Source organism: Salmo salar, chromosome 29 (assembly GCF_965601325.2).
Source record: "Salmo salar chromosome 29, fSalSal1, whole genome shotgun sequence".
Lineage (NCBI taxonomy): Eukaryota > Metazoa > Chordata > Actinopteri > Salmoniformes > Salmonidae > Salmo > Salmo salar.
Window position 1 is genome coordinate 19,339,951 of NC_138319.1, and position 26,662 is coordinate 19,366,612.

Below are 26,662 nucleotides of genomic sequence, written 5' to 3' on the forward strand. Positions count from 1 at the left end.
GTAACTCTTCCTCTACTTACTCATACTAATTTTACAGGGCCCACTAATGAGGATTTCTATCCAAATAAAATGATTTCCTCTTGGCGTTGCTCTTGACACAACCTCCTAGGTAATAATATATAGGGAAAAACAGATTATATCTTGCCTTAAAGTCGTCTCTTAGGAAAAATATCCAATTGAGACTACCCAGAAAACCCCAAATGGTTCTGTGTATGTTCCCAGAACATTTGTTAGGTCGCAGTGCGTGTTCCCATAATGCAAAAACTGTCCAGTCGTGGTGATGATTATAGAATGTTTGTAAAAAAACATTTGCCCGATGTTGCAAGGACAATCCTAGAACACATGTAATCTATTCTTTAAAGGTTACCAGAATGTTTCATTAGGTAGTGGGAACAGTCTGGTGAGAACATTGTAGGGACAATCATAAAAGATATGTTCCCAAAAGACAAAAGATGTCCAGTTGTGTGGATGATTCTATGTTTCTTTCAGGGTGCAAAGAACATTCACCTGATGTTGCATGAACGTTCCTAGAACACATTTAATCTGTTCTTTAAAGGTTTGCAGAATCCTTCATTAGGTTTTTTAAGACAGGTCTTTTATCCTCTGCGCCACCATGGAAGCTCTCTTAAATCTTATTATTTCAGTATATAGCCATGGCAGTATGGTCAATCAGGAATTCCATGCTTCGTTTTTTAGCCTTCTTAGACATAACCAACCCAGGGAAATACTGGTCACTGAGTTATTCATCGTCACTTCACCCATCTTCTTTATATGCTGCATACTTCTGGTCCATATTTACAAAGTATCCAAGACTATGAGTGCTGATTTAGGATCACTTTTGCTTTTCAGATCATGAAAAATAAGACAGGCGGGACCATATGAAGCATCTCAAAGACGGAATTATATTGGGTGCGTTTTTTAAATTTGAGGTTAAAATACCTGCTTGGGAACCAAACATCGCTGGTTCAAACCCCACATATGCAGATTGTCAACATATGAAGTGTAAAAAATATGATTTGTTTTTGTATGATTAAATGCTGCATGTTCAAACGTCCCTATTAAAGAAATTAAAATGCCATGTGTGTCTATTACCAGTCAGTTAAGATCAAACTCTTATTTACAATGATGGCCTAACACCAGCCAAACCCAGACAACGCTGGGCCAATTTTGCGCCGCCCTATGGAACTCCCAATCACGGCCGGTTGTGATACAGCCTGGATTCGAACTAGGATGTCTGTAGTGACGCCTCTAGCACTGAGACGCAGTGGCGCAGCGGTCTATATCACCTTGTAGTGGGCCTACAATACAGTCCTTAAATGCAAATTGCCATTACATAATGGAGATGTAATCCAATATGCTTTCTTATGATTTAAGGAGCTACAAATATTGTGGTAATATTAGGTAAAAGTTAAATGTTCTTGAAATGTTCTGAGGACCTCCAAGACAAGGTATAATTTATATTGCATGAACATCAATGGAAAATTATGTTAAACCTAAAACAAATGTGCTATGAACGTCATTAAACTTACTTATTTGGAAATTGTGGAACATTTTGCAATATTGTAGGAATGTTCTGTGCAACCTATGTGAATATCACAATAATATTCTTACAACACCCCAGGCAACTCCCATAACTTCATTAAATGCTCTGGGAAGCTTTAACACTACAACTGCCAAGACGGTCAACCTGACCATTTTGTAATTTCAATAACTTTATTTAAATAAGAACCTTGAACCCACCTGCCCTGACTTTTCCTAAATATGCTTATTTTACACTAGCAGTACTTTCAGATATACTGTATATCATAAAATACAAAAAAATCTATTATTATAAATACAAAATAAATCAAAATACCCAAACCGCAAGACACGCGGTCAATGATGTAAATATCAGAAAATATCAGAAGCCTAAACATCAGTATATCCACCACATGTGCTTGTGAATAGTGAAAATCAGCAAAAAAACAATAATGGCATTATAATGAACATAAGTGTCGATATGACAGCAGTCAAAAATAGTATATTACTGTCAGTTATTGGACACATTATTTGTGACCTCGCTTGTGCTTACAGTAAGGTGTGCATCTATGCGCAACAGTTGGATCTCATTTAGCTGTTATCCCTTGTCCTAACAGTCACCACTGTCCCTTTCACTTGTTTGCAACACTTCATACAAACAAGTCGCTTGCATCTGAAACAGGTGTCATGGATTCTGTTCCGAATGCATCTGCTCACCTTGCAGTTTCTCCTCCCTGGGATCTATGCGCAATTTGGCTCGCACAATCGTGTGGAATCTCTGCAGCAGCCTTGGCCCTCATACAGTATGTCTCTCACGTAGCCTGTGCCAGACTCATGATGAAGTCTCTCCTGCTTATGATGTTGTTCGTGCAACAACACGTGTGCGTGATAGAAGCCAAGTCAAGCATGTTGTAGAACACAGCAACAGGCCATCTGCGAGTTCCTCGTTCCACCTAATACAGCCGTTCCATCTGATACAAAAACATTATCAGACACTCATTCAATTGCTGCCCGATATGGATCCTTTCCCAGATATGGAAAGCTGTTCAGCATGAATCAGAATAATAATCATCAGAGATGTCATGATCCATTTCTTCCCTGCCATCTGAGTCATTTTTATTCAGCTCTTGTATTATGATCCATTCGTCTGAGTCTTGCCATTGATTATTACGCACACTCTCACTGTGTAGCCTACTCCAAGTAGTCCTAAAGTAGACTAATAAAACTGCTTGGATTCGGTGGACTGATATAGGGTACACCGTTTTGAGATCATAATTAGAATAGATAAATAAAATACAATGGCCCGCCCTGTTCTTCATTCACAATTGGTGATCACATAATTATGCATCTTTTGCTTCCCCTCGCTCATCAACTCACCCATTCTTCCCCTTTCCTCCCTATCATACTATACTTCATTTATTTCATATATTGTTATATGTGTGAAATTAGTTTCAGTATAGTTTAGGTTTAGTTTCAAGGCAATTATTGGGGTGATTATCAACTCGGCACGGCACATTTAGCTATCGGGAGTAGGAGCTCGGGAGAAGGAGTGGAGTAGGCCGGGGAAAACCATTCAAGAAATGACATGCCCTCTGTTGTGACTTATATTAATCTGATGACTGTTATTTATTTAATCCACTAACTATGTTTAATTGTTACCCAATTAAATTAACCATGTAACAATTAACTCATTAGGAATTTGGGGCACCACGGTAGAAGTTGTTTAACGAGTTACCATCTCCCGAATTAAACTCTAGAATATATATGTTATATATTGATAACAGTCACTTATTAATCATGATCTTATATCAGTCTCATTCTGAACAGTCGTACCCTTCTGGATCCGCAAGAACCCCAGCGTTGCTGATTATTCAGTACTACACAAATTGATTTAATTATTTATTTACTAACTAACTAACTAAATAATAACACAGAATACACATACACACTTACATGAGACAAACGTCCCTAGTGGACCGACAAGATATGATGGCTTATTACACAGAGATGGAGAAGGGGGTGGGGAATAGAGAGAGAGAGAAAAAGGGACATTTATTGTGGATACATTCTAGGACTGTCTTCACATTAATCATATACCTTGCACACGAACCACCGCCAGCTTTTGGAATAAGAATTAATGAATGTATTTACGTGTTGAAGGCCGTCATTCGTCATCTATCTCTGTTGAAACCAAACATTCTTGAATGTTCTGCGGCCCGTTTGTACATGCTCTGATTGTCCACCAGAGGTCACAATGTCCTTCATCTTAGTTGTCCGGTCTCCAATGAGCTTTGTTCAGAACTTGGATAGTCAGAGTTTGAAGCCCTTTTACACAGACAGCTGCAGCATGTTCATGTTTGGGTATAGTCTGGTGAATTTATCTTCTTCACCCCGTGTTGTTTCTACCATTTCCCACATGTAGCTAATGCTCCACATTTCCTGGTCTGGTAGGTGAGGTTATCTTCTCATCTAGTGTTGAGGTTGAGAGTTTCTGACTTTCTAACAATTTCAACGTGTGGACCACGGTCTCATGTCTTCTGGTATGATATGTTCATTCTTACTCAGTCCTTTTAAGCACTCTGGTCAAAAAGGGTGGTTCCAAAACGCTGACAAGCTCTCTGACCTCATTTTTGGGCGTGGCTACTTAATGGGAAACGTATCATCAAAACTATGATCTTGTTAGAAAACTAAAACCACATTCCTATCTTAACAAAAATCTTCTCTTCATCCTTGATTTTTCCTACATAACATAAAGGATGTAAAGCTGACAAACACAGTGTGAAAGCTCTTCAAGTTACAATAATTTAGTTATAACACATTTTTATACAATTTGTAATGACATCACAAAATAGACATTCATGTTCCATAGACCATCTCACATCATTCCCCACATCCGGATGTTTAGAAATATTGTCCCAGTGTTCACTTTTGGACGTCAGAGTTTTTGGGCTGCAAAATGTCTCTGTAACAAAGGTACATCCCAATCACCACTCCTGAAGACCTAAAAGAGTTCCCTGCTGCATACAATTTACGATTGGCGTGAGATGTCATAAAATCCCACATCAGTCCCTACTCCCCTCTGCGGGTGAGAGGGGTCTGGTGGACGTTGATCCATTGTAACCTGATCTTTGGATCCTCACAGGAGAGTCATGACACCTCCTAAAACTGGTTATAACTCTAGTTCTGTTTGTGAAATTAAGATTCTAACAACAACAGTGTGTTATATTGACTCATGTAGGAAAAGTCAAGGATGAGGGGGACATGACTTTAAAAATGGCAGAGTAATTCATTCATTTTCATCATTCATCAACTGGACAGTTTTGTGTTTTGGAAACATACAGTATCTTTTATGATGTACCCTAATGTTCCCACCAGACTGTTCCCACAACCTAATGAAACTATCTGGGATCCTTTAAATAACAGACGAAAAGTGTTCTGGGAACATTCTTCATTTTTTTTCTCTCCCCAAATGGTAGTTACAGTCTTGTCCCATCACTGCAACTCCTGTACGGACTCAGGAGAGGCGAAGGTTGATAGCCATGCGTCCTCCAAAACACGACCCCACCAAGCCACACTGCTTCTTGACACACTGCTCGCTTAACCCAGAAGCCAGCCACACCAATGTGTCAGAAAAAACACCGTACAGCTGGCGACCAGTCAGCATGCATTCACCCAGCCCACCACAAGGAGTCACTAGAACGCAATGGGACAAGGACATCCCAGCCGGATTGACGGGCTGGACCAATTGTGCGCCTCCTCATTGGATCAAACCCGGATCTATAGTGATGCCTCTAGCACTGCAATGCAGTGCCTTAGACCGCTGAGCCACCCGGGAGACCCTGGGAACATTCTTCTAACATCAGGTGAATGTTTTTTGCATCCTAAAAGAAACATTGTAGAATCCTTCACACAACTGGACATTTTTTGTTTGTTTTGGATACATATTGTATCTTTTGTAATGTCCCCATAATGTTCCAACCAGACTGTTCCTACAACCTAATGAAACATTATGGGAACCTTTACATTACAGACAACATGTATTCTGGGAACGTACTTGAAATCTCATGTACGACTGGCGACAGGTACAGTTGAAGTCGGAAGTTTACATACACCTTAGCCAAATACATTTAAACTCAGTTTTTCACAATTTCTGACATTTAATCCTAGTAAAAAATCCCTGTCTTAGATCAGTTAGAATCACCACTTTATTTTAAGAATGTGAAATGTCAGAATAATAGTAGAGAGAATTATTTATTTCAGCTTTAATTTCTTTCATCACATTCCCAGTGGGTCAGAAGTTTACATACTACGACGTCCGTGACATACTAATTGAGTGTAAGTGGACCAAGGCACAGCGGGTTGAGTGCTCATTTTCACCTTTTATTATGAACACTTAAATAAACAAAACAATGAACGAACTAACTAACTAACAGTCTTGCAGGCAAACCACAGCAGTGCAAAGAACAACCTCCCACAAATCCCATAACAAACATACTCCTAATTATAGGACCTTCAATCAGAGGCAACTATAAACAGCTGCCTCCAATTGAAGGCCCCAATCCCAATGCCTAAACATAGATCTAAACACCCTAGAACAGACATAGAAATATACAAACATCTAACATAGACCAAAACCCCGGAATACATAAATCAAACACCCCTCTACATAAACAACACATGCTCTAACACACCCTGAACCATCTAAAACAAATACTCCCTGCCACGTCCTGACCAAACTATAATAACAAATAACCCCTTTACTGGTCAGGACGTGACATAGTATTTAGTAGCATTGTCTTTAAATTGTTTAACTTGGGTCAAACGTTTCGGGTAGCCTTCCACAAGCTTCCCACAATAAGTTGGGTGAACTTTGGCCCATTCCTCTTGACAGAGCTGGTGTAACTGAGTCAGGTTTGTAGGCCTCCTTGCTCGCACACGCTTTTCAGTTCTGCCCACAAATGTTCTATAGGATTGAGGTCAGGGCTTTGTGATGGCCACTCCAATACCTTGACTTTGTTATCCTTAAGCCATTTTGACACAACTTTGTCCATTTGGAAGACCCATTTGCGGCCAAGCTTTAACTTCCTGACTGATGTCTTGAGATGTTGCTTCAATAGATCCACATAATTTTCCTGCCTAATGATGCCATCTATTTTGTGAAGTGCACCAGTCCCTTCTGCAGCAAAGCACCCACACAACATGATGCTGCCACCCCCGTGCTTCACGGTTGGGATGATGTTCTTCGGCTTGCAAGCCTCCCCCTTTTTCCTCCAAACATAACGATGGTCATTATGGCCAAGCAGTTATATTTTTGTTTCATCAGACCAGAGGACATTTCTCCAAAAAGTATGATCTTTGTCTCCATGTGCAGTTGCAAACCATAGTCTGGCTTTTTTATGGCGATTTTGGAGCAGTGGCTTCTTCCTTGCTGAGCGGCCTTCAGGTTATGTTGATATAGGACTCGTTTTACTGTGGATATAAATACTTTTGTACTTGTTTCCTCCAGCATCTTCACAAGGTCCGTTGCTGTTGTTCTGGGATTGATTTGCACTTTTCGCAAAACAAAGTACTTTCATCTCTAGGAGACAGAACGTGTCTCCTTCCTGAGCGCTATGATGGCTGCGTGGTCCCATGTTGTTTATACTTGCGTACTATTGTTTGTACAGATGAACGTGGTACCTTCAGGCATTTGGAAATTGCTCCCAATGATGAACCAGACTTGTGGAGGTCTACAATGTTTTTTCTGAGGTCTTGGCTGATTTCTTTTGATTTTCCCATGATGTCAAGCAAAGAGGCACTGAGTTTGAAGGTAGGCCTTGAAATACACCCACAGGTACACCTCCAATTGACTCAAATGATGTCAATTAGCCTATCAGAAGCTTCTAAAGCCATGACATAATTTTCTTGAATTTTCCAAGCTGTTTAAAGGCACAGTCAACTTAGTGTATGTAAACTTCTGACCCACTGGAATTGTGATACAGTGAATTATAAGTGAAATAATCTGTCTGTAAACAATTGTTGAAATAATGACTTATGTCATGCACACAGTGATATCCTAACCAACTTGCCAAAACTATAGTTTGTTAACAAGACATTTGTGGAGTGGTTGAAAAACGAGTTTTAATGACTCCAACCTATGTCTATGTAGACTTCTGACTTCAAATGTAGCGTAGTGGTTAAGAGTGTTGGGCCAGTAATCAAACAGCTGCTGGTTCAAATCCCTGAGTCGGAAAGGTGGAATAATCTGCTGTTCTCACCTTGAGCAAGGCATGTAACCCCCAACAACGGCTCCCCGGGTGCTGATGATGTTGATTAAGGCAGCCCCCTGCACCCCTCTGATTCAGAGTTGTTGGGTTAAATGTGGAAGACACATTTTGGTAGAATGCATTAAGTTGTGCAACTGACTAGGTATTCTCTTTTGAGTTTTTGTGTTATGAGAACATTTGCCACAACCTAAGGAATGTTCTGGGAACTTTCACAGAACCAATTTTGGTTTGCTGGGAAAACATTACTTGCACATTGTGTTATTACATTACCTATAAACCTAATGTGAACTTTTGGGGAATGTTCTGTGGTGGTTGTTACAGATGCTGTGCACCAAATTTTTGTGAATGTTAAGATAACATTCCAATTTTTTTGGTTTTTTTCTGTTATCACTTTTTTGTTTATGTTTTGGGGTTGTTATCATCCTAATGTTAGATAAAAACCTAACAAGAAGTTAATGGGAATCTTAGCTAACGTTCTGGGAATGTGCCCGGTTTGCTGGGTAGGAACATGCTATTTCAGTATGACAAACCATGTCTAAGGAGCCTATTAATATTTCATGGTGGATAGAGGTGTCCTTTGTGTGCAGACACAGTGCTCAGGGCAGACTGTCTGTTTCCCTTGATAATGATGGTGACCTAGCCAACCCTTTGTCATTGACTCCCACCAGCATTACCAGTGTATGGCGCTCAAGGCCTTGTAGGCCTCTACATGCTATCAGCATGTTCTGCATGACCAGCTGTCATTAACATGATGACTTCTGGGAAGAGAGAGAGACAGAGAGAGAGAGAGAGAGACAGAGAGAGCAACAGAGAGAGAAGGTATTATTGTCGAATGCACACTAATGAACGTGGCTGGATGTGAATGTAATTATTTATTGCTAACATCATCACCTTAGAAAAGTGTTTAATTATTTCTGGATGCACTCTCAAAGGAGCTCGTGAAGAATGCTCAGGTTAAGAAAATGGATACTGGCAAGGAGCCAGAGCTGGACGAGTCCCTTTTTTACTGAAGTTGCTGGGAAATGACTGACAACACAGCTCTTAGCTCCCTCTGTAGATGCCTACTGGACAACTTATTTGTATTGCTTTTAAATCTTTTGAATGAATTTTTTATCTTATTAACACTTTGTTCTAGCTAGCTATTTGTGTCGGTAGCTATCAAGTAAACACAATGATATCCCTTTGTGTAGCGTTGCCTGCCCCCCACTGACTATTGCTTAGAGAGAATGCTGATCGTCAACAACATCAACCATAAGAGTATATAACTGGGTCTAGGTTTCTATTCAATCTGTATCGCTGAAGCATTATAGATTGTGCGATAGAAATGTAAAGGTCATATGAAATTGAGCCGACATATGTAGTGTTTAACATGAATGCAGTCTCCGCTAATGCGGGAACGTTGCCTTTTAAGTTCAATCACACTGTCAGGCAGAACTTCCACGATATGTTTCGAATAGAGCCCTAAGTCTGATTTCATATAAAATGCTGCAATTTGTTGTTGCAATAAAGCCAGAATGGGCTGAGCAGGACTTCAACCAGTGACCTGGTGGTGACAAGGAAAGCTCCACTCCAACTTTTCCCCCTCTTTCACTACACTGGTGGCAGCAATGGGATTATCTCTCAGGTCTGCATTGCAAGTGTACACTTGTCTGCTCTGTCGTTTTCGCGCTGGCCAGAAACACATCTTGGGATGTAAAAGAACTACAGCCTCTGGCAAGAGGTCCGGGTCTTGTGTGCTTGACCGATACTTGCAGAGTTGCTGGTCCAAGCCCTGTCTGAGCTGTCTCCCCTCAATGGAAACAATATTGTTTTATAGCCTCTGTACCAGTGGGTCTGATCTGTGCCTGCTCGAGTCTCCTCTGACTGCATACAGTAGCTATTAAACGTGAGATGGACACACCCACACTCCATACGTAAATGCTTCATGCCGCATACCACTTCAGAATCAGATACTGTTATGATGTTGCTTTGAGTGACAGCTCTCTCAGTCTCTTCAATGATTTGGCATTTTTTCTTGCTGAGAAAAGTGTGGAGCTATTTTGTTCTCCTCGCACAAATCTGGACGTAAATGCTAAAATTATCAGTGGGTTTAAAAATTGCCACTCCTGCTGCTGTACTTGATAATAATTTTCAATCTATAATGTTTAATATCTTTACGTTTATTTACATTTGAAAGGAATGTGAACAACGGGGTTTACATAGGTGTAAAGGGGTGTGTAGACTTATAAACATATCCGATGAGTCTAGCTCTACTTGTCGCTAGAGCACCAGGCACGCAATCAGCACGCAATAGGGGAGCTGGACACTGACGTTGCATCAACAGCCACGTACGGAGCGCTGGGAACAGAGGCTATTCTTTTACATACTTCACAACACCTTGTGCAGAGCGCGCAGTCGTCAGTCTCTCTCAGCAAAGCCCGTGGCAGCGCACATAAAGAACTTCAGGAGCCTTGCTATAGTTCCAGCATGTTACATATTCGGCATTTTGTATCCAAGCATATCCGCATGGCAACAGTTTAATTTGCTGAGCAGTTTTGGAAGATCGTTTTTTCCTCGGCTGATGTGACATTATCCCTTTGGAATGATGTGGACCTCTCATGATTCTATTGGATTTGTTTTCCTGTCCAGTTTATGTATCCAATTTGGATTCTCCTTTGAAGGTAAATTGAAACATATCGTCATAAAACAATAATATCAATTCTTACCTCTCTGGGCTTGTTCCAGGTAAAAACAACATATAGGTCACATTTGAGTGGGTATAACTTCAGCATTAAAGCTGCAGAGTGCAGACATGAAATAATGGTTATTACGATTGAAACAAGTAACGAATGCAACATCCATTCTGCTTGGCTTTAAAATAAATGCAGAAAAAGTAGCCTACGGAGCATTCACTTAACGTTGCCTAAATGAACAAAACGCAACTGTTGATTGCTTATAAAATGGCATCTAGGTATGATTTAGTATTTATTGTAGTTAATGTCTTTGTATAACTTTGTAGAGTCACAGTGCGCGACATGCATTTAAAGTAACGGATATGCAAAAACAGGGTTGGAAAGCAGAGAACACCATTGACAGTTACTCAGTTGACATACCAGTGAGATTCTTGATCTGTCCCTCAGTGGTTTCTGTCTACCTTTGGATCTCATCAAACGAAATATGATACATTTGCACGTCTGCCACTGTCTCTAAAGATAGTCTGTATCCCTTGCAAATACTTTTTAAGCGCAGTGAGTCTTGCAGGGGAAAACTGTAGGCTACAGTGAGAGTTATTGTGATGTTCAGGGTGTTTTCATGGATTAAACCAGTGTAAGGTTTGTCAACACTTAAATATGTATTCAACAAATATGCACTATAAGCTATATACTATAACGTTACTGGTCTTATTTTCATTACACTGTGCGCATGAATTTGAATTATAGTTATTGGAGAGTGAATCTGACAAATATCTGTTCATGTTTAACCACTTATTTTTTTCATATGTCAATGTTTGAGAAGGGTATTTTATATGTTAGGAGGCATCCCTTTATTATAATGATGTGATACCCATCGCAGTGACATTTTAGACGCATAGTGGAGCCCCGCCATTTCCGAGGATTTCGACCACTATTACGATTACCCACACTTTAATTCTACTGCCATTCGTTGAAAGAATAAGACACATGTATGCCATACACTATCACAATTTCTTACGTTTTCATATCATAAGTTTGTTAGAAATAGGCTATAGTTGCGGAGAGAAAGGCCTCCATTTCAATAGCCCAACGACCATGGACGCACAGCAATTATACTGACTGTTTCTCTCTCTTTCAGGAAAGTTTACGGATATCCCCTCCAATCTAACAGTTAAAGAAGGTCAAAACATTGAAATGGCTTGCGCCTTCCAGAGTGGAACCGCATCAGTTTACTTGGAGATTCAGTGGTGGTTCATTAGAGCGCCAGAAGAACCGAGCAACAGCGAGGAGGAAGATGCTGACGAAGAAGTACGTATGGATTTCACTTGCTTCAAATACCTGTTTAAATGTTGAGGACTTTCTTTACAATATGACGCCATGCCCCTTCACATTGCAATCACATGCCTGCATAGTTGCGCAGTTTCGCCGAAGCCCATTAGGCACAGACAACTCCGTGAATTCTAGCATGATTGGCTTATCATTACCAAGAATAGCATAGTTCCCATAGCCTACATGAAATGTATTATCTGTGATTCTGTCTACCTGTATTTGACTTAGAACTGATTTGGTGTTTTTATCCCCTTTTTAAATCCCTATATTACATGTAGTGGTAAAATAACACTGGTCTGTATCATCTCAGCCTGTCTTTACCAAGTGTATTTAACATCAAGTCAACATGTACGTTTCCCAGGAACCCAGGGATAATTTAAGTGACTTGGAAATGTAATCTGGAGTATGTATAAGGTCACACGACCACAGTTAAGTGCATTTATGGTCATCCATGATTGTAGCACCCTCAGAGTCAGCATAAAGCTTCACTGACACATCCTTGCAAATTGACTCATTATATACAGTAAGCCTGAACAGTGCACTTTCTGAGACCCTACTCGACTGGCATTTGTAATGTATTGCTCCATCGGATAGCTACCTATGACAGCTTCTCCTCGTGAATAATGATCAGTTACTTTGTGTCTGTTTCTTATTATGTTCCCTCTATTCAGATGGCTGGTACATTTTAGGGGAGTTTGGCAGTTTGTCATCACTGACATCAAACAGGGGAATGTTTCCTTTGATAAATGCTCATCTTCCTCGCAGTGAAACCACAATGCATAGAGAGAGCCTGTTCTTGGATATCCACATGGCTTTAAAACAGTTATTACTGCTCCTTTGTTGCCACCCATCATGCCCGCATTGCCAAGGCTTTGATCCATTTGGTTCATCACTCTTAGATGTTGGCTGAAGGAGCTATCGACGCACACCACGGCTTTGTAGCTCATATTATCCTATTCTTTTCATGGCATCTGTTTGAAATGACAAGCAGTGGTTTTCTCTTGCAAGGAATGAGTTTCAACAAAAACACGCTAAGGAGTCATAGAGGACTATAGAAGATGCCGTAGAAAATAGTAGAGCTGAGAAAATGAATGAGTGTGTAATATGATTTGAAGTCAAACAGACATGCACATATAGACTACAGCATCCAGTTTAGGACAAAAACATAACAATTGAAACACACTTCATGGGTGGGCACACTGAGTATATCAAAGTGGCATCACAATGTCCGTTCTCTAGCTCTGTGAGCTATATCCCAATGACACTATCATGTGCAGTGGTTGATGGTGCTCTGAGCTCTCTGCTTTGCTTTGTTTGACTGGGCTAAAATGGTGGTCTATCCCGCTACTCTGATGTTGAAGAGGGGATTCATCTCCTCAAGTCTGGATCTATCGCTATCCGGTTAATCCACAGGTCCACTGTTTGCTATCAAATCAATTTATGGAGTAAATCTTTACAATCCTGTTTGCCGGTAATTCTATTTGGTGTGGGATTAAGGGTAGCTATAAGCAAACGAAAATGGGATTTCCCTTCAAGGTAACAGTTTTGTCTTCCTAGGTTGTTGAAAAGCCTAAAACCATTGATTGACATTGTGTGCCACATGTACGTCAACGAGATAAGATGAGTCTCTCTTTTCTTCTCTGTTAAAGAGAAAGTGTGGTCCAAAGCCTGTGGTCTTGTGGTAACACACCCGCTGCAACCACATATGCCTCCCTACAGGAGGCCAGGGTTTAATCCCTGTGTCTCTACTTCTAACCTGTCTCAATAAAATATGAGTCTGAAAGTTGAAGTGTGAAAGTCACAGATGTACAGAACGTCAGGCTTGGATCAAGGTATAGCAGGTCTTTGTATTCCAAGAATTGTAACATGAATAATTTTGGAATGGCATGATACTGAGAGAATGAGTTTAGACCATTGCAATGTTTAATGAGAGCACATATTTCCTGTTTCTGAAGGAAGCATAAAATCCATAGCTGTACTCAAGCCTCTGGACCTTAGGCTACTATCTCCTTCACCGGCCCTCGCTACTACTGCCCCGAGAGCCTTGTACCCTGTCTGGCCAAGATAATAACATTCAGAGTCAATACAATGCAGGCTCCCATCGACGCTGGTCTCATTAAGAGACAGACACACCACTTTAATGGATGGAAGGTTTTCGGGATCACATGATCAAGATGTGGGTGGCGGGGAACAGGTAGTACAGTAGATTAGGTCCTGTTTACCATCTATTTGTCTTTTTCCCTGCTACTTCCCCCTTATTACAGTGTGTCAATAACATTACTGATTTCTCATTTGGAATGACTCAATTATTGGACCATGAGTGACTTTAGTTGGAGTCAATTAATTTGAAGGGAATGGTGATGAAGAGATGGGTGAGAAAAACCATACAGAACACGTGAGACAAAAAGGATGCAAAGGCTCCTGGGAAATAACAAACACCACATGCAATTTGAAGGGTCTGGCTGAGTATTATAATTATTGGACCAATCAGACAATGATGGGAGGCCATTGCAGGTCATCATAGCAAAATGGCTCCTAGAAGATGAATAAAAACAGAGGCATACATACTTTACAAGTTTTCACATTTTTGTTGTGTGTATGTAATTCTTCACTTCAAACCTTAGATGATACTAGCTACCTGATACACAAATACGTCATGGAGAATCTCCGGAGTAATCTCTTTTCTCTGCAAGCTTTAAAAACAAAAACTTGTTATAAATCATTGTGACAAGGACCAGCACTAACGAAGGGACATCCCTTTCAAATACTTTGCTGCAAATGTTGTACTATAATAATTGTCTCTCAGTGCTTTTTGTCAACATCACACATTTTCAGCTTTCACTAGGGGCCCCTCGGGAGGGCCTTGGGGGCCACTGAGGTGGCCACAGTAACTAACTAGTGTGACAGACAGTCAACGAGTGTGAGGATGTCTCCGGTGTAAAACTGCCATGTGTTAGGCCAGATTAGTTAGACCACCTGGAGGGGCAATTCACGCAGGAGATGGATCGGAGCCACTGGGCAAGTTAGAGGATGTAACAGCAATCTTGTCTTCAACATCCTTCAGAGAAGTCCCTGCATGAACTCAGTGGTGATATCAGTGGATAGGGTTATTGAGTGCAATATCCAACGGTTGCATGACCCTGACCAGTGTCCAATTTAAAAAAAAGCATTTTTTGTCAAAAGACATCAAACAGAAGTGAATTGTAGGAAGGAATATGACTAACAGGCTTGCAGAGGAGCACAGAGTGGGATTGTCTCCTGGCTTTATGACCATATTTGGTCAGAAAGGAGAAAGACAATTCTCCATGCATGAGGTACATCTGACTAAACATAAGCTTGAGAAGAGGCTTTGTCTGGCATGCACTGCCAGCAGCTTCCTCCAATTCAATTTACTGGATCAGAACAGAACCAGTCTTCTTTGAAGACATCGGGCATAGTGTCTGGACTCACAATTAGAGAATGACTAGCATTTGATCTCGTCCACCAAGTCAACGGGAGACGAAAGAAAGGTGAAAGATCGGCTGAAGATGTATTCATGTGTGTGCATGCTGTGTTTGCGTGTGTGTTTGTGTGTGTGCACTCATAGGTGACCGACTGATGTGGTTGAGTCAAGGTATGAATAGTTGGAGCTGACATGACAAGTGTCACAACATGGCAAACATCACTAGAACAAACATAGTTCAAGGAGAACACAAAAACCTCTTTCTTTAGAGTTCCAGATATGTTTTCTCTGACTAAGACAGCAACCCTGCAGTATGTGGCATTCTGCTTGTGACCCCTAAGACCGTTAGAAACAGCAGCGACACTCAAGCGATATTTCTACCCAGATCCAGATTGTCTGCAGTGATAGAAAGCACAGGGAGTAAAGGGCTTATATGTATCGCGGAGGGACAGGAAATTAAACATGGTCTTGGATGATTGGAGGCCCAGGATGCTCGGTTCCAGGGAAGGATTACAGGGAGAAGGCAGAGATGGAGGTGTGAATGTTATATAGGATCCAGAACTGCAGTGCGACAGCATCACAATGAGAATCAGCTCATATATTTTCTAAGGTGCTGTTGATTGTTGAGAAGTGAGGAGATGTGTTTTTGTCCACTGCATAGATCAATATTCAAGCAGGTATCATACTTGAAGATTCTTCTGATATTATGTACTGTATGTTATTTAATACTTTCATATGGATTTGAGATGTCAATCAGAAGTCTCCTTCAATAGGACAAAAACATTTGGATATGTTCTATCCCCAAGGGCAAACGCTTGACAAATAGTTTTGTCACATTTTCAACTGCTGGTCTATGAAACTTTTTCTTATTATTGTTCTGATGGCATGATATGTGTGCATAGACCTTAACATTGTTAACCATACATTATACCTAATAACTTATGCATTAAACACACAACAAACTAAGTTAGGACATACACATATTTCTGGTGTAATATATTTAAAGTCTTTTGGAGCACTTCTAAGAATGATATTGAATTGAATTATGTAGATTACACACTGTGCACTATATTACAACTGTTTCCTCATATCCACTTCAGGAAAGTGTTTTTGGCACATTACCTAAATGTATTTGTTACTTCATGCCGAGTGGAAAATCATAATGGATTAGCCCATTATTCTAATTACATTATTGGGGAAGGTATTCATCACGAGCCTGTCTAGGAGATCTAAAATAACGTTAATAAGGTTTGGTCTGAGGCTGGAGTGAAGAGTTAAGTAGGGGTAAGGGCCCCTCAGAGTGCTGATCTAGGATCAGTTTGGCCTTTTAGATCGCAATGAGTGATTACATGGACAGGGGGGACCTGATTCTAGATCAGCACTTCTACTTTGCGATGCTTCATGAATATGGGCCCAGCATGTCTCCCTATAAAGAGACTGTAGTGTAGTGGCATCTCCACTTCAAGGTGTGACCCACTGTGGTCTGGTGTTATCAACCTGACTGCTCCCCTACTGTAATAGGATATATTAAGAGCCCATTGTGGAGCTTTCGCGGATGAATCTCATGGACGTCTGGTGCGAGTATCAAATAGATGAGTGTCCCCACATAAAAGTGTCTGATTAGATTAAACGTGGCCAATCCCCTTGATGTGTAGGATGACATTGACCATGGCACTGTGCTAGCCTCCCTCTGCAACACTCCCAGATCTCTCTACTCTCTCTCTCTACTCTCTCTCTCGCTACTCTCTCTCTCTCAGTCTCACCACCCTATCAGCTTCAAATGAACCCAGAGGGAGGGAGTGAGGTGGGGAGGGAGGGAGAGAGAGAGAGGAAGACAGGGGAGCAAGGGAGAGAGAGAGAGAGAGGCTCCTATATTCTGGGATAATGGAGCTGTCACACTGTTTTGATTCAGGGCATTGATTCCGTCTTTAATTGCTTATGGCTTCCACTGGATAGTGGTTTTGGGGATATCACAGTAATGTATGGTCGTGCAGAACAGTTATGGCACTGATCACACCGGGATATGTACTCATGTGCCAATAATCCTCGTATCAGTTGTGCCCTCGATTGTCTGAGCAAATGCCCATTTCCTGACATGATATACTTTGTTGAATGAAAAAGAGAATTATCTGTGCCTTGTTATTGTTTATGAGTCACACCTGTACAGCCATAACTCTAAATGGACAGGGCACAAGGCAAAAGCTGAAAATAACAGCCATTATCGACTGGATCATTGTGTCCTTTGTGATGAATGGGAAACGTCCAAGTGTATAGACACTTAGCTGGGCTTGGACTGGAAGGTTACACAGGTCATAGCTCAACCCACATCCCCTCTGACACGCCAAAGTCACAGCACTTTGACAGACTCACACCAGACTGTACTGTGCTGCTACGCACCTGTAACCATGCTGCCAACCAGTCTACGATGGTAAATGGAGTCAGAAACCACCTGGACGAAACAGCAGTTAGCCGTTATGAGCTTCTTGCTTAACAATTTCCCATGATGCATTTGGAGATGAGTGAGCAACAAGAGTTTCGAATTGGCTTTCGTCAGCTGGTCGAGCACCGATGCACACTACCAAGTGCACTACTTTTCAGATGTTGCCCGGCCGGAGTTACACAGTAATAGCGTCACTGCTATTAGCTTCATGACATACATATTACAGAACGCCGTTTGGGTCTTTGCGTGTCAAAAAAGATACAGTGCACTGTCAAAGCTGTACAAAAAAGTCTGCAAGCCAGCAAACATCAGCCATGAACAATGTGTTTTCAATACCGCGTTGGCATCATTTGTTCGACCGCAACTTCTGATTAGCTAGCTTTAGCTTAGTACCTAGCTAGCGCCAATACAACCAGCATGAAAACAATGACCAGTAGAAACTGCAGTCATTTTCATTATTCTTAGCAATGATTTCGGAATCATTGTAACGGTCGTCGTAGGTAGTGGACCAAAATGCAGCGGGATGACTGCTCATCTTAACTTTATTGAACACATAAACAAACAAAACAAGAAAACGATCGAACGAATGAACAGGATTACAGGCTAAACACAGCTATGCAATCACAACTTCCCACAAAACTCAAACAAAACACACCCCTCTATATAGAACCTTCAATCAGAGGCAACGAGGAACAGCTGCCTCCAATTGAAGGCCAAATCAATAAACTAAACATAGAACTAAAAAGACTAGACTAGAACATAGAAATATACTAACATAGAACATAGCCCAAAAACCCCAGAAAACACTAACCAAACACCCCTCTACATAAACACACACCCCGAACCACATAAAACAAATACCCCCCTACCACGTCCTGACCAAACTACAATAACAAATAAACCCTTTACTGGTCAGAACGTGACAGTACCCCCCCCCCCCCCCCCCCCAAAGGTGCAGACCCCGGATGCACCTCACACAAAAAAATAAACACAAAAATAAACCCCCCAAACTAAAGGGAGGGAAGGGAGGGTGGCTGCCGTCACCGACGGTTCCCGTGCTACACCCCCCCTCCCCAATCCTCCTACTGTGGAGGTGGATCAGGCTCTGGCCTAAGTCCCCCACCTAACCTGTCCACCCCCGCTGAATACATATTTAATGTTACCCCTCCCGAAGTCTCTGTGCTATGGCGCATCACTGAAGACCTCGGGCTGATGTGCGTTGCTGGAGACCTCAGGCTGATGCACGTCGCAAGAGACCTTGGGCTGAAGGGCGACTCTGGCTGTGCCGATTCCGGACTGTAGGGCGACTCTCGCTGCGCCGATTCCGGACTGTCGGGCGACTCATGCTGTGTTGATCCCGGACTGTAGGCCGACTCTCTCGGCTCCGGACTGTAGGCCGTCTCACTCGGTTCCGGACTGTAGGCCGTCTCACTCGGTTCCGGACTGTAGGCCGTCTCACTCGGTTCCGGACTATAGGCCGTCTCACTCGGTTCCGGACTGTGGGCCGTCTCTCTTGGTTCCGGACTTTGGGCCATCTCTAGACGGGGCACTGTCGCCGGACACTCTGGACAGGGCACTGTCGTCGGACACTCTGGACGGGGTACTGTCGCTGGAAGCTCTGGACGGGGTACTGTCGTCGGAAGCTCTGGACGGGGTACTGTCGTCGGAAGCTCTGGACGGGGTACTGTCGTCGGAAGATCTGGACGGGGACTGCGCACTGAAAGCCTGATGCGTGGGGCTGGTAGTGGAGGTACCAGACTGGAGACACGTACCCCAAGGCTAGTGCAAGGAGCAGGAACAGGACGAGTTGGACTGGGCTGACGCACTGGAAGCCTAGTGCGTGGTGCTGGCTGTGGATGTGCCAGACTGGAAACACGCACCTCAGTGCTAGTGCGTGGCGCGGGAACAGGATACACTGGACCATGGGTAAGCACTGGAGGTCTGGAGCGCACCTCCTGCACAACCCGTCCGGGCTGGATGGTCATAGTAGCCCTGTACGAGCAGAGTGCTGGCACAGGGCGAACTGGGCTGTGGTTGCCGTGCGTAGAGCAGGCGTAGGATAGCCTGGGCCTAGGAGGCGCACTGGTGGCCAGATGCGCTGCGCAGGCATCCTCCTTCCAGGCTGGATGCCCACTCTAACGGCACGTGCGAGGGGCTGGGATCACTCGCACCGGACTGTGCATGCGCATGGGCGAGATCGTGCGCACTTTCGCATACACCGGCGCTCTCTTCACCACACGCTCCCCATAATAAGCACGGTGAGTTGGCTTAGGGCTCACCCTTGGCCCAGCCAAACTACCCGCATGCCCCCCCCCAAAACAATTATTGGGGCTGCCTCTCCGGCTTCCTTGCCAGCCGTGTTCCCCTGTAGCGTTCCCGGTCCTCTTCAGCCTCTCTCCATGGTCCCTCTCCAGCTAATATCTCCTCCCAAGTCCAAAACTCCCGATAGTCCACCTGCTGCTCCTTTCCCCGCTGCTTGGTCCGTTTGTGGTGGGCAGTTCTGTAACGGTCGTCGTAGGTAGTGGACCAAAATGCAGCGGGTTGAGTGCTCATCTTAACTTTATTGAACACGTAAACAAACAAAACAAGAAAAGAAAATGAACGAACGAACAAACGAACAGAATTACAGGCTAAACACAGCTATGCAATCACAACTTCCCACAAAACCCAAACAAAACACACCCCTCTATATAGGACCTTCAATCAGAGGCAACGAGGAACAGCTGCCGCCAATTGAAGGCCAAATCAATAAACTAAACATAGAACTAAAAAGACTAGACTAGAACATAGAAATATACTAACATAGAACATAGCCCAAAAACCCCGGAAAACACTAACCAAACACCCCTCTACATAAACACAAACCCCAAACCACATAAAACAAATACCACCCTGCCACGTCCTGACCAAACTACAATAACAAATAACCCCTTTACTGGTCAGAACGTGACAATCATAGGTTGCCACTTGTTGTTCACCTATTGAGATTGAACTTCAGTTCATGAAAATAAATAGCTGGCCAGCTATTGTTGCCCAAAGCTAAAGTTATAAGCAGCCAGCTAGCTTTATCTGGCTAGTGAAGCTCGACCGGACTGGGTTGTGTGCTGTGAAGCTAGCCACAATAAGGCTTAGGGACAGTAGTGGAATTTGCAGTTTGCCTTAAAAATTAAAGTATGCAATTGACAGTGATGCAAATGAATACAAATAGTAGAATGCCATACTTTTATTTTCAAGGCTAACCGCAAAGTCCACTGTTATGGCTAATTCTTATTGTGCCTAGCTTCACATAGATGGGTCCAACCACCATTAATTAAATAAGAACTGTCTTATAAATTAGGGTTCTTTTAGATGATGATAGCTAGCTAACTAAAGCTACTGAAACAGATGTCGTTTTGCTATGTTTTTGGGGAAGAACATTGTTTGCATCCATGAGCTAGCTAGCTTTTTTTTATGACCAGCACTGTAGGTGCGCGAGACAACTTTACAAGCATCATAGCATACATATCGATAAGTCGTTGTGACATGAAATACGAGTGATAGTGTAATCAATGTGTAACAACTACATAAAAAATGAATGAATGCGTTAAATTATTATGTGATGTGCAGTCACATTCAGGTCCTTATTGGTCAACAAGCTTAATTGACACGTCAAATAGTGTTATTTGACACATCAAATAGTGTTAAATAGTATATTTTTTTACACACAAAGACCCAAACGGCGTTCCATATAAATCCTGGTTGAGAATGAAATGACTGAACAAACGAACAATGAAACAGCAAGTAAATGAAAGAAATAGGTTTTGATTTATGTTTTACTGGTAATGGGGAATGCATAAATGCCAACAAAATAACTTTTTTTGTCAGTGTGGTGTGTGTGTGTGTGTGTGTGTGTGTGTGTGTAACCTTTATTTAACTAGGCAAGTCAGTTAAGAACAAATTCTTATTTACAATGACGGCCTACCCCAGCGAAACCTGGACGACGCTGGACCAATTGTGGGCCGCCCTATGGGACTCCCAATCACAGCCGGATGTGATGCAGCCTGGATTCGAACCAGGGACTGGAGTGATGCCTCTTGCACTGAGATGCAGTGCCTTAGACCGCTGCATCCATGTGTGTGTGCTAACTATTTAACTGTACTAGAATGGTTAAAAGGCCGTGTAAATTTTAAGTATCGGTTATCAGTATCAGGGTTTTTTTGGCAAGAAAAATATTGGATTTGGGTATTGGCCAAAAATGTCATATTGGTGCATCACTAATTTCAAGGGTACGCCGCCTCGGCCGCCTTGGAAATTGTGGAATTTCTTTCCATCTTAATGCGTCAGTTGTGTTGTGACAAGGAAGGGGTGGTATACAGAAGATAGCCCTATTTGGTAAAAGACCAAGTCAATATTATGGCAAGAACAGCTCAAATAAGCAAAGAGAACCGACAGTCCATCATTACTTTAAGACATGAAGGTCAGTCAATACGGAACATTTCAAGAACTTTGAAAGTTTCTTCAAGGGCAGTCGCAAAAAACTATGATAATTATGATAAGTGCTATGATAAAACTGGCTCTCATGAGGACCGCCACAGGAAAGGAAGACCCAGAGTTACCTCTGCTGCAGAGGACAAGTTCATTAGAGTTACCAACCTCAGAAATTGCAGCCCAAATAAATGCTTCACAGAGTTCGAGTTAAAAGAATCATCTCAACATCAACTGTTCAGAGGAGACTGCATGAATCAGACCTTCATGGACGAATTGCTGCAAAGAAACAACTACTAAAGGACACCAATAAGAATAAAAGACTTGCTTGGGCCAAGAAACACGAGCAATGGACATTAGACCGGTGTAATCTGTCCCTTGGTCTGATGAGCCCAAATTTTAGATTTTTGGTTCCAACCGCCGTGTATTTGTGAGATGCAGAGTAGGTGAACGAATGTTCTCCGCAAGTGTGGTTCCCACTGTGAAGCATGGAGGAGGAGGTGTGATGGTGTGGGGGGGCTTTGCTGGTGGGACTGTCAGTGATTTATTTAGAATTCAAGGCACACTTAAACAGCATTGCTACCACAGCATTCTTCAGCAATACCCCATCCCATCTGGTTCGAGGGCTAATTGACCAAGAAGGAGAGTGATGGAGTGCTACGTCAGATGGTTTGGGATGAGTTGGACCGCAGAGTGAAGGAAAAGCAGCTAACAAGTGCTTAGCATATGTGAGAACTCCTTCAAGACTGTTGGGAAAGCATTCCAGGTGAAGCTGGTTGAGAGAATTCCAAGAGTGTGCAAAGCTGTCAAATATATTTTGATTTGTTTAACACTTGTTTGGTTACTACGTGATTCCATATGTGTTATTTCATACTGTTGATGTCTTCACTATTAATCTACAATGTAGAAAATTGTAAAAATAAAAAACTCTTGAATGAGTAGGTGTGTCCAAACATTTGACTGGTACTGTATGACATACTGTACAATTGTAAAGCATGCAGCTGTGATAGGATTGTGAGTTTGCTCAACAAAATGTTCCACACACAAACTTTTGATTGTGTGTGCCCAACAACTTTTTTCTTTGCAATCTCACAAACATATTGTACCTGATTGCCTTTAAATTGTACGTTGAACCAACATTTATTTTTACAGTGTACACAGAAACCAATACTGTATCTGTACACAGTTTGGGTTTTCTTAGCTGTTTGAAATTCAAGGTCAATGTCTACTTTGGATAAATAATCTTGGGACTCCTTGCTCTCAGGTGGGAGAAGAGAGAAGCCATTTTCAGTGAGTGAAATAAGTCATTTCAATCAATGTGTCAATCATGGAGCAGCTTCCAGGAGTGTTAAGCGTTACTGCTCTGTGGTGCCTCAACACCCTCATGTTGACCTACGGTGACAGGTTATATCATGTGGTTGTGTAACGCATGTTAACACATTCTATACGTGGATATACCCCACTGTTAGGTTGGCTTTACATAAAACAAAGCAGTGGAAGTGGTATGATACAATATGTGTTATTGGCATCGTTGAGGGAAATGTGTGTATTTGTTTCCAGCTGGAATCTCTTTAATTTGATTCTATTCAGTATGATTGTATCAATCCCCTCAAAGGGAGTTTGATAATGATTCATCAAAATGACTGATATCAGTCCAGGTACTATACTTTAGTAATTAGTGCACTTTTATTATATTGGATTGCTTGTTTGTCATCGTTAATAAGGCTCTGATATTTTGGGATTTTTGAGGCAACATTTAACCTAAGCCTGCATTGTAGTCTCACTGTTATTGTATTTTTTTGTTTTGTTTTTAGTGGTATGTGATGCCCATTTATATGTTGCATCATATGAGCCTACTGTATCAACTTCAAAGCATGTATGGATTCCCCAAGAAATTCTAGACTCATATTCTCTCTCTCTCTTTCTCTCTCTCTCTCTCTCTCTCTCAACTTTCTATTGCCTAAAAGGGTTCTTTTGCATTTAGAATCAAAGCATCCATTGAAGCACAGCTTTTCAATAATGCATTACATACAGTACCTTCCCTTGGTATGCCAGTTGTAAGGAAAACATGCCTTTACTTTTAAACCCTTAAGCAAGTGTAAAACAATATTGATTTGAGGTATTCAGGTATTATTGCGTTTGAGGAATTTCATATGTGCCAATGCCACATAAATACGACTTTTGCTCAGTTTCTACTGATTAAGTCATTTCTGAAGGTCATGGGTCAATACTTTGCTAAATACTTTGATTGGTCAATGAACAGGCCATGTGTACATTACTTGGATTGTTATGCTACTGTACTACCCATCACAGTGTATGATGTACACAACTGTACAAGGTAAGAATAGACCGGTAATTATAAAAACAAAAAGCTGTGGATATTATGCTATCTCAAGATCTGTAATCCGTCAGTGATTTTGACTTAAATACCTCAAGATGTTTTTAATGGTTGATTGATGTGCCAATTAACTTCCATCAAATTGGATAATAGCTTATAGTGTTATTAGACTGTGCATATTAAAGTTAGCTTCATAATTACAGTGATTATTCAACATGAATGTGAATAATGTATTTTAAAACTTTTTTTGTTATAAAAAATACTAAGGGTCTTACCATACGTAGCGACTTCTTGCCCAGACTTATTAACAACATCAATGCCAGTGAAGATATCTATATAGAAAGTGTAGCAGCAGTCTTCCTTCAACATCTATCCATAGAAATCCGGAGGTAGTCTATAAGTTATTTTGTAAGATGTTGTTCTTCCTTGAACTATGTATGTTTGAGGTCCCAAAGGCTCAGTTTCATCGCCTGTCTTTTTCTCCACTGTGAGTCATAACACACAGCCTCTGCCAATTCTGAGAAGCCAATGCTTTACTTTAACATATTTCTTGAAACTTAATCTTGGGTCCTGTTTCTACACTGGAAGCATCTCAAGGGCTGAGTAGGAGTGTTGTTTCATCCACAAGACTCAGCTTTTTCCTTTTTTTAATGTTCATTTAATGGAATGCCTTCTAAACAGCATTGAAATGCAGACATTATTACTTTACACTATTTGCAGAGTGATTTATCTCAAACTCTTTTCACAATTCCTCTGAGAAGGTGATGATAAATTATGCAGATTTAATGCAAACAGCACTACAATATATGCAATGCAATCATGAGCTACATGTACAGTATTCCCAGTGGTGGGAAAAAGTACCCAAATGACATACTTGAGTAAAAGTAAAGATACCTTAAAAGAAAATGACTTAAGTAAAAATGAAAGTCACCCAGTAAAATACTACTTGAGTAAAAGGCTAAAAGTATTTGGTTTTAAATATACTTAAGTATCTAAATTAAATGTAATCACTAAAATATACTAAAGTATCAAAATTAAAAGTATAAATCATTTCAAATTCCTTATATGAAGCAAACCAGACAGCACGATTTCCTTGTTTTTATTAATTTACGAACATAATTTACAAACGAAGCAATTGTGTTTAGTGAGTCTGCCAGATCAGAGGCAGTAGGGATGACCAGGGATGTTCTCTTGATAGGTGTGTGAATTAGACCATTTTCCAGTCTTGCTAAGCATTAAAAAATGTAACGAGTAAGAGTGGAGTAAAAGTAAAAGTTGTCAAAAATATAAATAGGAGAGTAAAGTACAGATACCCACCAAAAATACTTAAGTAGTACTTTAAAGTATTTTTACTTAAGTACTTTACACCACTGAGTATTCCAAACTTGTTTTGTCCCGTCTATTTAAAATATTTGCTATTCTTAACACCTTTGCACATTTGGAAGGCTGTTTAGATGACTGAATCTGAGTCCTACACTCTCTCATATCGGGAGATACTGCTGTGTAACTATTTTACATGTAATTGCCATTGCAGCACCTGACACTTGACCAATTGCAGTGGAGCATTTGCTGCTCTTTCCATGTGAGAAGAACTCAAGAACATGATTTCAGTGACTATAATTAACATTAACAACAGATCTTGGGCCATAACGTCTTGAGCGCCTACTCAAGAGTCAGTGAGGTTTGTAATTAGCGAGCACTTACAAGGCTGCATGGTGTTTTATGTACTCCAACTTAACACACTCTAACGTTATTATCGGGCACTTGATGTTATCACAGAGGACTTGTTTAAAGGTTCAGAGATTTTGTAAAGAAAGTTCACTTGTAGTTCCCAAAACACGTTAAAAACGGCACACTTGAAAATAGTGTCCATATTAGGATAGCCTCAGACAATGAATCAAGATTGACCGTTGTCTTTCTAAGTGTGTGTGTGTTTTTTTTTTTACATGTGTTTTGGACTCTAAGTTGTTACTAACCAGCAACTTAAAGAGAACACATTGCTGTGCACAGGGCTTTTACTTTTTGAATCAAATCAAATCAAAGTTTATTCGTCATGTGCACATGAAACAGTGAAATGCTTACTTGCAAGCATACTTCAGTCATGGTATGCCTTAGTGCCAATTTTTCAACTGATTGAAAATAGCTGCTAATAAACCTTTGCCTGTTGGCTGTAGTCAAATGACCAAATCACCC

General features: G+C 41.3%; 1 protein-coding gene across 1 annotated transcript in view; it reads left to right on the forward strand.

The window, feature by feature from the left end:
* Positions 1 to 9,736: 9,736 nt before the first annotated feature.
* Positions 9,737 to 26,662, forward strand: part of LOC106590288 (V-set and transmembrane domain-containing protein 2A) — a 34,371-nt gene continuing 17,445 nt past the window's right edge. Inside the window, exons 1-2 of the mRNA XM_014181133.3 lie at positions 9,737 to 10,444; positions 11,595 to 11,764. Coding sequence (XP_014036608.1) covers positions 10,366 to 10,444; positions 11,595 to 11,764 — 249 coding nt within the window. The 5' untranslated portion in view covers positions 9,737 to 10,365. The remainder of the gene's footprint in view (positions 10,445 to 11,594; positions 11,765 to 26,662) is intronic.